The following is a 14,323-nucleotide window of genomic DNA, read 5'->3' as shown; positions in this document are numbered from 1 at the left end:
CTTGCCCTCATTGGAAGACATGGTGGTTTTTTCTTTCCCCACATGCACTGACGTTTTAATTAAGTAGGCGATGTGCGCATCTCACCCAGGAAGGCGTCCACAGCTCCTTGATGGCTCGCTGGCCTCTGAATAGTTATCACGCTTTTGGTCTTTTCCCAGCCTTTTATGCATCTTAAAAACCTTTATCATCTTAAAGCCTTGGCCTTTTTAGCCGATCCCAGCCCAACCTGACAAGATTTGTTAATTAACAGCTTTAAAAGCCGTGTAAGTTGCAGTACAGGTTAAAGTTCCTGTGTTGTAATCTTCTGTTAAAATCTTCCACATTTTCTCTTCATCGGGCGAGATCAGTAATTACCTCAATCCATCTTTACAACACACACATGATATTTCATGTCAGAAAAAGCATTAAAATTCAGAACATTCATCTTTGATTCAATCCTGCATTTGTATTTCAAATTGATATTCATTACCTATGAATATAAAAGGCTGGTAATAATATTGCGTTCTAATTATCGGTGCTTAAGTGGGCTTGAGACATTAAAAGACAGCAAATCATGAATATCAAATTGGCCCAATTAAGCCGGACCATCATGAGTAAATTACAATTTTATGCGATGAATAAAACCACTTTAATAACGCAAAACTATTATAACGATTATTGCAAAAAGCCCTAAATATTTTTTTTAAATTTTTTCAGATAATGCTTTTCTGAATAATGTTCTCTATCTTTTTTCAATAAAAAGCACAACCAACCTTGGCAGCATGATGAAATGAGGGAATTTCTCTGTAATGGAAATTTATTTTTCTTTGTTTTGCAATAATGAACAATGAACCCAAGAAATCCACTATAATATTTAGTTTTTTAGTCATTTTTGCACGTGATTCGCTTTTACACCATGTATTTTTTTCTTGCCATTATCCGCTGTGCGGTCCGTACAGTCCGTACAGCCCACTTGCTGTCGTGATTGACCGTGTCTGCATCTCCTATCAGCTTCCAACATGGCTGCCGATCAGGGTCAGGTGCTGGTCATCGTCACGGCAGCAGTGGGGAGCTTCACCCTGCTCGTCATCCTGACCCTCTTCTTCCTCATCACTGGAAGGTAAGGAGTCCCTTGCAATCTTTCCTGCTGTTTTAAGGTCTGTGTGTTCCTCTGTCCACCAAACCACACAGACTCAGAAGTTACAGTGCTATTCAGATAAGGCTGAATGGTTTATAAGGCTTATATAGAGATGACCTTCATCCTTTTGTCATTAAAAAAGTTTTTTTGCACATACAAATCAGGGATGATGTGCCCTGTGATGGGTTGGTGCCCCATCCTGGGTTGTTCCCTGCCTTGCGCCCATAGCTTCATGGATAGGCTCTGGACGCTCCACGACCCAAACTATGATAACCGGTTACAGAACATGGGTGGATGGAACGGTTACCAGTTTCACAGTAAACCGCGGTAAAACTCCCAATGGTTAGTACATATTACCATTTCAAATTGTAATTGTCGTTAAAATTAGGGCGGTGTTTCAGCGTCATTATCACAATGTGCGCATGCGCAAGAATCACATTACATTTGTCGGCATTGCTTTGCGTCTGTAACCGGCAACAATATTTGGCACGCTCTATTGGAAGCATTAGGCATTTCAGGTCCAATAGCTGTAAATCCAGATCAGGATTTTGTTTCTACCGACAAGCTGAGCATAAAGAGTCACAGTCACAGAATTTTCAGCTGGTTGGTAGGAACAAAATCGTGGTCTGGATTTCTAACTTCTGGACCTGAAATGCCCAACTCTGGCAGATATTAAGTTCTGTTTATAGTTCATAATATAATATATATAATGTTCTCCTTTTTTGTTTTATGAATATCGTGATATTACTCGCGGATATCTCACGTCACAATATGATATCACGCAGCCCTAATTAAAACCACGTCGAAAAATTTCTCGCGATGAAAATGTTAAATACTTACAGTATCAGCATCAAGCAAAGCTAACGATAGTCTCCCCGATGCAGGCGTGCAGGCGTAGCGTGCAATGTGGGCTTGTTTGTGTCAGTGAAAACATGGTGGAAGGCAGTGACAGTTCAACGGAGATTTTTCATGTTAACGCACGTTTGATATGGTTTACATAAGGTATTAGCTATGTTTTTACTTTAGTAATTATGCACACAAAAGATGCATAGTGCTGCTAATTTTATTGGTGGTTTTTAATATAAAACGTGGTGCAATTATTTGTTTGTGTATCAGTACTTTTTGAACGTTATATATACATCACCTATGCATAATAATACAGATATATATACTGTACAGGGATTGACATAACTGGTACGCAAGTACGCATTCACCTTTAAAAGCGATACTTGCGGCAATCGATTAATGTAACAGCGCAAATTAACGTGCATTTAACCTCATTTTAACCGTAAATGAATAACGAATTTACACATAAAATTAAAATGCACAATAATTTCTTGTCATATTGGTGCAAATGCACATAAAATACGTACGTGTGCAGGCTTTTACAACAATCGATTGCCGCACGTATCGTTTTTAAAGGTGAATACGTACTTACGTACCTGATATGTCAGTCTGTGTGTGTGTGTGTACTGTATATACACACACAGTCATACATATAGTGCCAGTCAAAAGTCCCCATAGAAAGTTTATTTGTACAGTATTATTTTATAATACTGTACAATAAAAAATACAATATAAAAATTCTCAGAGATAGTATTCATAGCTTGGGTCCTTATTGAGCTAGCATTGGAAATTCATTGCAGAGTCTCAAAGCACTTATGTAAGTCGCTCTGGCTAAGGGCGTCTGCCAAATCCTGTAAATGTAAATGTAAATGTAAATAATACTTATGTTTTAATATTATTATATTAAGGCATCAAAACTTACTGTTTTATTGTCAGTTATAAGGAAAATTATGCAGTGACCAAAAATGTAATAAACTAAAATTAAATAATTTGTTGTGGGGGCAGCTCTAGGGGTTGGGAATCAAAAGGTTGCTAGTTCAAATCCCATACAGTAGTTAACAGAGTTATCCCACCATTGGACCCTCCAGCCAGGCCTTTAACCCCAATTGCTGCAGGGACTGGCTGATCCAATGGGGGTGAGAGCCCTTTATGGCATGTGCAAATTGTCAATAGTACAGTAAAACTGTTGGAAAAGTACAGGAGGTAGTTTGACAAAACACAATGAATATCATTTACCTTGCTGGTTGGATGAATGTCCTGTTAGGCTTGAACACGAAGAGTGCTTATCTGGGAAGAGAATTTCACGGTGTGTTTGGTCTTTACAGACTCATTTTTATGGGGGTAATTGGTTTGGACTATTTGCATGTGACCCCAAATCAGGAGTTGATCCGCTGGACTGTTATCCTACAATATAACAATTTTTACCATTATTATCACACTAATCTTTATATTTAATTCAATTTTAAAGATGCCTTTTCAAGAGAGACACACCGAGATGGTGTGACAGACACCATTCTGACAGGCTGAGGAAGTTCTATAGGCAGTTAAACATGACGTGTGAACTTCCAGCCTCCAGACCATCATCCATCACTGTGCCAATGCACGACGCATTCGGGCTGCCGCAGGACTGAGGTGTGTTGGCGGTTCGTGCGAATGCGCAACTCTGTGGTATCTCTGCCGCAACGTCACATGTCTGGAAGCCGCTAAAGCTAATTGTGTACATGCTGAGGAGGATTTTGTGAGCACTTCTAGCTCATTAAGTGTTATTTACAGGACCTGTTAAGTCTATTATATTTAGACGTGAGGAGAAAAGGGACATTTTTCAACTGCTATGTAAGTGTGGGCAGTTTCAGCGCCGTGGACGGTGCCATTAAGGCAAGTGGTATGAATGTAGCACCAATCTTCAGAGCCTGTTTGACAGTGTGCTGTAGCAGACTCACTCACAGTTTAAGTGTAGATGAAACAGCGCAATTAATCTTCCATTATAACTTTTTTAGTTCGTGTGCCAATATGTCCATAGAGTTGTGTACTATGGTATGTCACCATATACAGTATGTGGTGTACCATATATGTGTATGTAATCCACTGCTTTGAGGCAGTTATGTAGAGTTTAATAAATTCACTGTAAATAAATTAACAGGAACAAAAGGTAGATGAAAAATGCACAGTACATCTAAAGCAGAAGCTTTGGTGTGATTCATGAGTTACTTAAACAATTTGTCACACTTAGGGTCATTAATCTAACCATTGGATAGGTCCAGGTTCCTGGGTATTTGGTATGTTTCAGTTCACTTAACATTTTTTTTTTGGGGGGGGGGGGGGGTTAAATATTTTGCAGTTAAATATGAAGCCATTTCTGAGAGATCACCTGCATCCAGTGGGGGGGGGGTCTTCCTTGCTGGGAATATAATTTCCCCGTTGACGGGGTATTGATGTGGGTTTTATGAACATGAACCACATTCCTTGTTCGTCCTAGTTGCCAGATCTTAAACCATTTGATCATGTATGGAATATTCTGGAATGGTGCTGTGTTTTCTTCCACCATAATGGAATTTCTTCTGGAAGCATGGTGCCTCCCACAAAGAAGTTGCATAAATATATTGGATATACATGATTTACATATTCTATATAACACATATAACAGTAATATGTGGTCGTTTTTGGGTGGACGAGTAAACAGTACATTACAATTCAGGATTTGCCCCACGTTCCCTAGCTTGTCTTTTCAGTAAGATTAAGGTCTATTACGTTGTCTTCAGTGGCCGGTGCTGTATATTTACATTCATTCACCTACACAGAGAGATTTCCGTGACTGTTAAACAGACGTCCAGTCACTGGATTAGCTGCGAGCTGCTCTCTTTCCGTAGTGGTCAATAATATCTCATCAGGACGCAGAGAGCTATTAGCAGGTCTGTTTACGTCGGGTGTTCTTTTCAAGGACAACGCGGGAATGACGGGAGCTCAAAGGCCCGCCGAGCACATCTCCCACTGACACATTGATCCCATCAATGGCTGCCAACGGTGGCACAGCTAATGTGGCTGGTGCAATTCCTCTCCCACCTAAATAAAAGGACACTCAGGATCCATCCTTTTGCTGTGGCTTTCAGCCATTTGTCTCGTGTTTAATCTACCCCTTCAACACCTCTGTGTTACTGGGAAGATTATTTAAGCTATCGGATGTTAAATTAGACCTCCTGATTTGTTTGGTATCCCGTTTAAAGGAAGGAGCTTGACACAAATTACACTTGACAGAAATGATGGCTCCGCACTGTAATCACCCTTTTGGTTACTGTGACCCCTCTTATTGTTGTAACAGACGTCACTTTAATTTCATTTCAAATGATATCAGTCGAATGCTACAGTATAAAGTGTTGTTCTTGTCTGAGGAACAACTGTAGCATCCTTTTCTGGACTTACACTTGAAGCACCTGCCTTCAGCCATAACTGAAGCCCAAGGTCGCCTTTAGCACACGTACCTACTGATGTTTGCACAGACTCCTATGTCTTTGTAAGCATGCAGCTACAACAGCAATGAATGTCGCTGTTTGTACCAACCGATCCTGCCATCACCTGTGACTGCGTATCCAATGCAGAGTGGAGCTGAGCCTATAACCCACACCGGCTTCTGCTCTTTGCTTGATTTGCAAATATATTTGTGGTTTAAAATGGCCCAACTAATTCCCATGTAGGGATAATAATAATAATTTTCGGTTTAAAATAATGTTGGATTGAACCATAGATGAATATAAAAGGTCTTACTGTTTGCGCAAACAAGAGGCCAACCATGTCCACCTCTTCTTGCAGTCGTGTCCTCCTTCTTCCACACCAGTGTTCTCCTCCGACAGCAGGAGTGTCCTCCTCCTATCTCACCAACATCTCCACAAGTAGTAGGATCCTCTTCCTACCTCACCAGTGTCCTCCTTCAGCAGCATGATTGTCCTCCTACCCTATCAATACACCCTGCCAGACTTCATTCCCCTGTAGCAGCCTTGTCTTCCTCCTGCTACAGACTTCTTTTTCTGTTTTCCTTTTGGCATCTACTTCACCTAAAGGTTTACTCCAGCTTCCATGCTGAGTATGCAGGTTTAAACCATACGTTTGTGTTGGTCGTTAGTGATTTGGTCCAGCAGTCTCAGAGAAATAGCTTTTCCCACAAACCAGAAGAACACAAGGAGGGAAATCATCATATTGTATCTTGTGTGAAGACGATTTTTACTGAAGCTGCATATATTTGCCTAACACTAGTTGAAAAAAACAGATAATTATGTCATTAACAAAATACTTTTGTCCTTAGAAAAGTACATACAGTATGAAGTTTGTCAGTCTGAGCTAATATTCATTAGTAATGATTAGCTAATTAATTAATAAATAGAATTTTGACTCACGTGGTCATTGTGTGAAAAGTTATGTGCTAGCTCTTTAACATTTTAATTGCAGACATTGTGTATCTCAGTTGATTAGGGCTATATGCCTGCACTAGCAAAGGTTGTCGGTTCAAATCCCGCAACAAGCTGAGCAATCTTGTCACTCTTGGGCCCTTGAGTGAGGACCTTAAGCCCACCTGTTCTGTGACCCTGATCACGTATTTAGTGCTTTGGACATGCGTCAGTTAAGTAAATACGTATACGCCAGGTTTTCTGCTTTACAGAGTTACGGCAGGAATAAGCTAATGCAGCCTATTTTGAAACTCCTGTACTTCCATAGTTGCTCACAGTGTCTGTCTCCAGATGCTTCTTTAAAACTAATTTTAATTGCCTACAACAGCTTTACATATGACCTTTATGTACCATAACTGACAGCCAATGGACAGTGAGACGTTTAACCATTAAAAAATTGCCCGCTTTCCTGGATTTTACTGGCGCTGTCCTTCTCATTAACACGCATAAATGTGCAGTACTCAGAGCTAAGGTTATACTTGTGGGGTTAAATTGAGCCCAACCTCACCAGTCCAGACCGTTTTCTGCCTTGTCTAATTGCAGATGCGTAACTTGAGCCCCGTACAACCTTAGATTTTGTGAAATCCTTCCCATTTATGTAAGTAGCTCTGATATACGCACTGGTTCGTTGTTCATCTTCAGCTTATTTGGTTATGATTCTGTCAGCCCTGCACACAAACAGCCACCTTTCCTCAGTCATGCATGGACACACACTCTACATATGTGAGCTTCACTGCTCACCTTCATCCTGTGTCACCTGTGGTCTGAAATCTCACAACAGCGGACCTAGCTGTTGAGCCGTCCTCGGGTCATTCGAGCCCTGGGGATCCCTTGAAGACCCAGAAAGAAAAAAAGAAAATAAAACGCCTGAGATTCTTTGACGTCTCTTCAGCAAAATTATTATGAGTTACTATTTATGAAAAATCTGCACAACTTTCTTGAACAATGGATGTTTTGCATGGAACGTCTGACTTATTTTGTAATGCAGTAGTAGAACATTTCTCCTCTGGTGTGCTCCTTCTTCTCTCAGCCAGGAGCTTCATCGTCAGGTACCCTGTGCACTCCGTGAACATCTCTCATCCTCCCAGGGATTCTGCGTCTCACAAACTCATCCCGCAACCCCAGTGTAACAGCATGTCCTCAGGGGTGTCGAAGCCATGCCTGGCAAACAGATGGCATTCCCGGGGATCACCACACGGCGATCCCAATTGCCCGCGGCTGGTGGCTAATAAAGCCGGCCGGCTACGGCCCCCGCCAGGCCCTTGGCAGAGTTTGCACGGGGAGGGAGGCAGAGACGGAGAGGAAACGACAGCGGCACTCTCCCCCAGACGCAGAACCTGTTAGGGCTCCGGGGCTGCATGCAGGATCCAGCCTCCCCACCGTGATTAGAGCTCTTTCTCGTAATTTTTTTTTTGTTAATTAAGTGTCTTGCACCTACCCCTGCCCCCCCCCCCCATCAATCTCGCACCCAGGTTAGTGTTAATGGTCGTACTGGTATGCTTTGACAGCTTAAGACTTTTTCAAGGGGAATCTAGGTGCTGTAAAATGGTGCCTTGGCTATAAGTTAAAAGTTGCCCAGTAAGAGTTACAATTTATAATTTATGCTTTGTTTAAATATTACAGTTAGTGCTTCGAGTTTAGTTTATTGAGTTTATTGAATAGTGCCATCTGGTAATGTACACAGTTAAAAAAAATGCTTTGTGTCAGGGCAGAAGTGTGAAAGGCGTGTTACTGTTATAGTTTTTTTTTATTCCACAAACTTCATTTTTCTACTACTGCGTTCTGTCTTTATGGCCTAAAACACCCACGGGAGCCATTTGCACAGTCAGCTCTCAGTTTCATTCTTTGGAAAGCAAATGTTCCTTTTCTTGAGTTTGTCTCAGTCTCTCACACCTCTTCCCCTTTTATTGTGTACTTGGGTAGGCAGGATTTCAGTGAGATGCCCCCCGTCTTCTTTAGGCTCGATACCTTCATGCATCACTGTGTGAAACTGAAGCCGTGTGACTTTCTTGGCAGCATTTCTGTTGTACTCCTGAAATGGGTTTTAGTTAGAAGGACACTCAGATGTTTGGGTCACCTCAGGAGGATCTGTTGATGTTCAGGTTCAGGCACGGTGAAGAGTTACACGTTCCTCATGACATCAGTCCTACAGCCGACAATATGAGAGACCTGGTGCACTCAGAAAGCTTTTCTGGAACATTCCATACAGGATACGTAAAAAATGCTTGTGAGGGTCAAAAGATTCCAGTCGGAATCCTCTACCGGAACACCACGGTGATTGAAGCGTGATCAAAAACATCACAGCGCTGGAAACTAGCTGAAAGTTTATCCATAGCTGCTCCCTCTCCTCTAATCCTCAGCATCGTCACCTCATCGTATTGTCAGCCGTTGTGGTACATTAGCATTTCTGGACAAGAAGAAGGTTAGAAGTGTTACACAGTAATCGCTGCAACACCTGTCATACAGTATATGTCTTGTCAAACGATATATATATATATATATATATATATATATATATATATATATATATATATATATATATAATATAAAAAAGCACTCAAATGCAGCAGAGAAAATAAAGTGGATGTTTTTACAGGCAGTCCCTCGCTGACCACGAAGGATGGACCAGTAAGATGAGCTGCATCAAAGGCTTTGTTTCAAAACATGTCATTGGTTCTTCATTTCAGAGCTGCGGTCCAGCTGCAGGGAGGTGCAGGAGCGTAGAACAGTGCACCATGCATATGCGTTTCCATCTCCTTCCCTCCGGGTGGCTTAGGATTCATTCTGCATCTGATAGTTCTGTTCTTGATCTGGTTCTAGGTGTCAGTGGTACATCAAGGCCAAGATGAGGCCTGACGAGAAACGGAGAGCGCACTATCAGAACGGACACAGTAAGTTCGGAGCTCACGTTTGCATCAATGTTTTATAATCTTAATAATCAACCATGTTGTTTTTTTTTTACATATCCTATTGGTGGTGCATATTTGGCCAGAGGTTCCCAGAAGTTTCATTCCGTTATTGTACCCCTGGGCAAACTAGTTAACCTGAGTTCGTTAAGAAAAATGTATCATCATAAAACTTAGTAGATGAAACAGTAAGCAGTTTGGGTCGTTTAGATCGAAAGTCATCTGTAGGCCATCTTTACATGTGTGTTAATCCATAACACATGTTAATGTGTGTCAGTGATAAGGTATCATTACTTTTGGCCTTGGAATGTGCCACATCATTGCAGTTCGGGTTAGAAACGCAGACTGGTTATTGTTTTGGGTGGAGGAAGAACAGGAAAACCACAGGTGGTATGAAGGACTGCTCTGCCTTCTAAGATGTTTTGAAGAATATATTCAAACAAGCAAGCTGCGGCTTGTGTGACTAATTGCCACCTGCATGCACCTCATACACTTCGTGTCATCGTTACACCCTCAGGCCTCTTCCTGTCATTGTTTTGAAGCTCTGCCTGTCCTTTCCATCACTCCGTGCTGAAAATCTTGAGCTCTTCATTTGAAAAAAAGACGGAGCCTGTCTCTTTTCTTGTCTCCGTATCCACCTCCCCAGAATAACTTACTCCTGCGATGAAAGATTGATGTAAAAAATGGAGGGGTGCATTAACACAGGCAGAATGGTGAAGCACCAAGTGGGGTGCAGGAGTCATAAATAGGCCCTTTGTTTTAGGGTCTTCTTTGGTCTCCTCTCACAGCTGAGTTACGTCGCTGGCCTGCCAGTGCCTTTTAAGAAGGAGTATGGCCTGCAGGTGCACGGACAGAAACGTTGCACTGTTAGATAATCAGACATGTTTGAAAGCATGCTAGTTGCGTTAAGGCTACTTACTCTCCTCTGTCTGCGGTCCCACCCAGGCTTCATTAACCATTCAGCGCATGGCGCCAGCCTTCCCGTTTGTGTACAGGTCCTGTGCAAACAGAAAGCCTGTCTGGCTTTCAGAACTGGCCTTGGTGGTTTGACAGAATAGATCAAGACAGAACTGCATATTGATGCCTCTTCCAGAATTGTGTTTCCAAGCACAGAGGTCGTTTGGAGGTCACCGCTTGGATGCTTGCTTTTTCGACAGTATGTGAGAACAAAGCACTCAAAGCTGCCAGCAGCAGGATTGTGGATCCCTTGTACAGCCTGAATCATGTTTGTATCTGCACAGTGCATCCTCTGCCATGTCTGAGTTCAGCACCATCTCCTCCCTGTTTGTCTGGCCCAGTCCCCTTCCCAGGCATAAAGACGTACATAGACCCAGACACCTATGAGGACCCCACACAGGCCGTCCATGAGTTTGCCAAAGAGATTGATCCCACCCGTATTCGGATTGAGAGAGTAATCGGAGCAGGTGGGTGCTTTTATTTGGAGTTATTGATCACTACGATTTCAAGTACATTTTGTGAGTCAAAATTCATTATAGGTATAATTAATTCATACCTTTATTAATTGTATCATTATTTTTAACATTTCTTTAATTCATATGACTAAAAATGCCTATAAAATTAAACATTTAGCATATATGATTTATTTTTAATAAAAAAATGACGTGTGTGAGTTTTCAGTAACTCGAAGCCCTGAAAGTTAATATTACTCCATGCAAACTGTTACTTTTCTAATGATCCATGATTGCCACCTAGTGGATAATCTTCAGTAGTGCAGCCAATAAAGCTCTGCCCGAGCTCAGTAGCAGTTCGGCGTGATTGGTGGCATGAGCAAAGGAGCTGGTTTCCGCAGGTGAGTTTGGAGAGGTCTGCAGCGGGCGCCTCCGCACGCCAGGAAAGAAGGACATCGCTGTGGCCATCAAGACACTGAAGGGCGGTTATATGGACCAGCAGAGGCGGGACTTCCTGCGGGAGGCCAGCATCATGGGCCAGTTTGACCATCCCAACATCATCCGGCTGGAGGGTGTGGTCACTAAAAGTAAGTAGAACAATGTTAATAAAGGATCAAAGAATACAATGTAGCCAGAATGGAGAGCTAGCATTTTATCTGAATACGCCCATCATGCTGAGACAGACGGCACCGTGCCCCGTTAGTACGTAATAAGTAAAGGTGACAGACTGAAGGCGTGGGAAAGTAACGCACCTCTGACTCAGGAGCGGCAGGCCTGCTGCAGCACAGCCTCAAGCAGGAACCACACATGAGCACTCTCAGCAAGCCCCAGAGGCCTCCTGGGCCAGGAGGTAGAGCAGCCTACATGTGCATTTATGGGGGCATGTGCAAGACCCCTCACGCTTCTGCTAACACCAGAAAAGCAGCAGTGATTGCAGTACAGAATCTGTAATGACGATGGTTACAGAAATGGACGTGATGATCATATCCTGCTTGTTTTGGCTTCTGTGGTCCACACAAGCCATGATTTGCAGTCCACCCAACACCCCTGACAGCAATAGTCTGGAAATCTCACAGAAGGTAATGTTTCAGAGATTACTCCCATCAGTGCGGGAGCAAATGATCGTCACCTTGACCGCGTGAGAATCCTCATCCTGGAGTGGAGATGCCCCGCCCCCCCTATCTGTTTAGATGTGGAAAAGCAGGCGGTGTAGATGCATCAATGTATCTTGAGATACATTGTCAAGAAGCAGCAGTAATGTTTAATTAATGTGTCTAATCAATGACTTCCTAAAGGAAAACAGACAAACTTAATAGAATATAGAAATAAGAACTGTTTGAAAGACATTTACTGCATATTTGTGTCAGAAACTTTTGTGTCTTATGCGATGAGGTTGTCCTTTTGAGGTAAAGGCAGTATTAGTCTTTTCAGCCTCGGTAATCGTCATGGCGACTGTAGTTCGGATAAACAGGCGATAATGGCCCCGTCTGTGCTGAGAGCCCAGGTTTGCGCGAGTCGCTCCGGATTCCCAGCAGCTTGGCCATTTCCCGGCTTCTGCATTTTGCTCATTTTCCGGCCTGGCTCCACGCCGGCCCCCTGTGGCTCCCAGCCCCACCCCACGGACACAGATCACTTGCTGATCAGAAACCACAGAAACCCTTCTCACGTCCTCAGGGAGAAAAGAAGTCATTACTCAAAGAACATTCTTTGTTTTTTTTTGTATTCTGTAACAGGCTGGGAACCGGGAATCAGACCTGCCAGGATTAGTGTTGTGCAATTTATTTTTATTGATTCTTTACAGACTGCCCATAGTAAACACTGATCTTCTCTTAGAGCATATAGAGCTAGTAAATTATGGCTCTTGTGTAAATTTTTGAAGGGCTTGTGCCATCTTCCGACTACCAGTCTACAATAACATCCCCTGTGAAGCTGAGTTATGTACAATTCCAAGTGAGCGACACTCTATTTGAATCTCCCAGTAGCGATCACTGGGATCATATAGTGGAGAATGGCTGAGTGGGAAAATCCTTTCTGGCGATGGAATGAAGGATATTGATGAGTGCGTATATTTGGATCATCGTGACGATTGTGTTATATCGAATAGCGGATGTCGGCGCGGCTTCAGCATCACAGGGACCGCTAGCTTCATTAGCATGCGCGCCTTAGCGGCAGTATCAGTGCGAATCATCCCTCACACATGACACACCTCTCCGAATGGCGCGCAGCCACCTCACACGTGCCGCCGTGGCAGCGCTGCTCCAGTCGGCTGCCTCTGCACCCAGCAGGACACCATCTGCTGTTTTCCTTTTCCAACTGCCTCGGAGACTAATTAGCAGAGAATGGCGCCGGAGCGTAGTGAAGAGGAATTACGCGTAGCTGTCCGCTACCTGCCGCATCCAGGTGATGGTCCCGATGTGTCGGTGGCCCCACAGTGTGTGCGTGTTTACGTGCTTGTTCCTTTATATGATGATGCTTTTGTAGCTACTTTTGAACACCGCAGCGTTCGTGCCTCGCTCTCTTTTACTTTCCAGGACACAACCAGAACATTTCCAGAATATCCAAACTATTTTTTTTTTCCGTGTGCCATTTCCGGCCGAATTCAGAGTAGCTGGCTGCAGTCTGTTTTTAATTAACATGTTTCAGTTTGACTGAATGAAATGTATTTCGGGGCTGACAGGAATAGCATATTGGAAGGTGGGGCAATACCAGACTGTTAGCCAATTATGAGTTCATTTGGAGGGGGGTGATTTGACACTGCTATCTCAATAGTATGCAGAGAATTGTACCTTTCTTCCACTTGGCATTTGTTGCTATTGGTATGAATGTGAGGATGGGTCCATTTTATCTGAAAATGAACAGTGTAAATTCTGCCAGCCAAATAAATTAGGTTATAGGAGAGCAGTCATTTCTCACACAGGTTTCAATTTATGCAGCCGTATCACATAATTTATTCTAAAAGCACTCGATACAGTCGTGAAAATTAAATTTTGCCTAACCATACCCACGTCGACTTCATTCCCTGATTGAAAAGTAAAGCAGAATATATTGTAATGACTGATGTAAGACAGGCACTGAAGATGAGTTTACTAGAATCACTGCATTTTACGATTGATTTTTAGCAAACTAATTCAGAAAAAATAAACATTCCAGATTCATCTAAGGCAGGGGTCTAAAACTCAAATTACCTGGGGGTCACTAGTTATGTGGTGTACCCCCCTAGGGGGCATGTGAGAAATCACACAGACATACAAAGAAAGTGTCTCGTCTATTTCAACTAGAAATTTAAAATTTATATAGTCATTAATTATATTGAGGACATGGTGATTTGGTCAGTTTTAGTTCATTGCTTACTATCAGAAACCTGGCAGTGCTCTTGAGGAGTAACATTTGCATCGAAGGAGTTGACAGTGGACACTCTAAGAATGGCCTGGGCACGACCATCAGACAGCCTGGACCTGCATTCTCATTTATTGAAGTAGAGAAAGGTTTCTCACATGGCGTCCAAACATATACATTACCTGCTTGAACTGTTTGGACAACTCTAGCAAGGAAGAGGGTAGGAGTCTTAGAAATCGTCCAATCATGTCTGGGTTCTTGTTTATATCTCT

General features: G+C 42.7%; 1 protein-coding gene across 2 annotated transcripts in view; it reads left to right on the top strand.

Annotated features, from left to right (window-relative positions):
• The window catches only part of LOC125724507 (ephrin type-A receptor 3-like), a 431,178-nt gene that overhangs the window by 403,625 nt on the left and 13,230 nt on the right, over positions 1–14,323 (top strand). Inside the window, exons 8-11 of one of the 2 annotated variants that reach the window (XM_049001233.1) lie at positions 992–1,100; positions 9,221–9,291; positions 10,605–10,730; positions 11,117–11,302. The exons of the other annotated variant lie outside the window; for it this stretch is intronic. Coding sequence (XP_048857190.1) covers positions 992–1,100; positions 9,221–9,291; positions 10,605–10,730; positions 11,117–11,302 — 492 coding nt within the window. The remainder of the gene's footprint in view (positions 1–991; positions 1,101–9,220; positions 9,292–10,604; positions 10,731–11,116; positions 11,303–14,323) is intronic. 2 annotated transcript variants of the gene reach the window in all.

The sequence above is a fragment of the Brienomyrus brachyistius genome, unplaced genomic scaffold (genome assembly GCF_023856365.1).
Source record: "Brienomyrus brachyistius isolate T26 unplaced genomic scaffold, BBRACH_0.4 scaffold57, whole genome shotgun sequence".
Taxonomy (NCBI): Eukaryota; Metazoa; Chordata; class Actinopteri; order Osteoglossiformes; family Mormyridae; genus Brienomyrus; species Brienomyrus brachyistius.
This window is presented reverse-complemented; position numbering and strand designations above follow the sequence as displayed.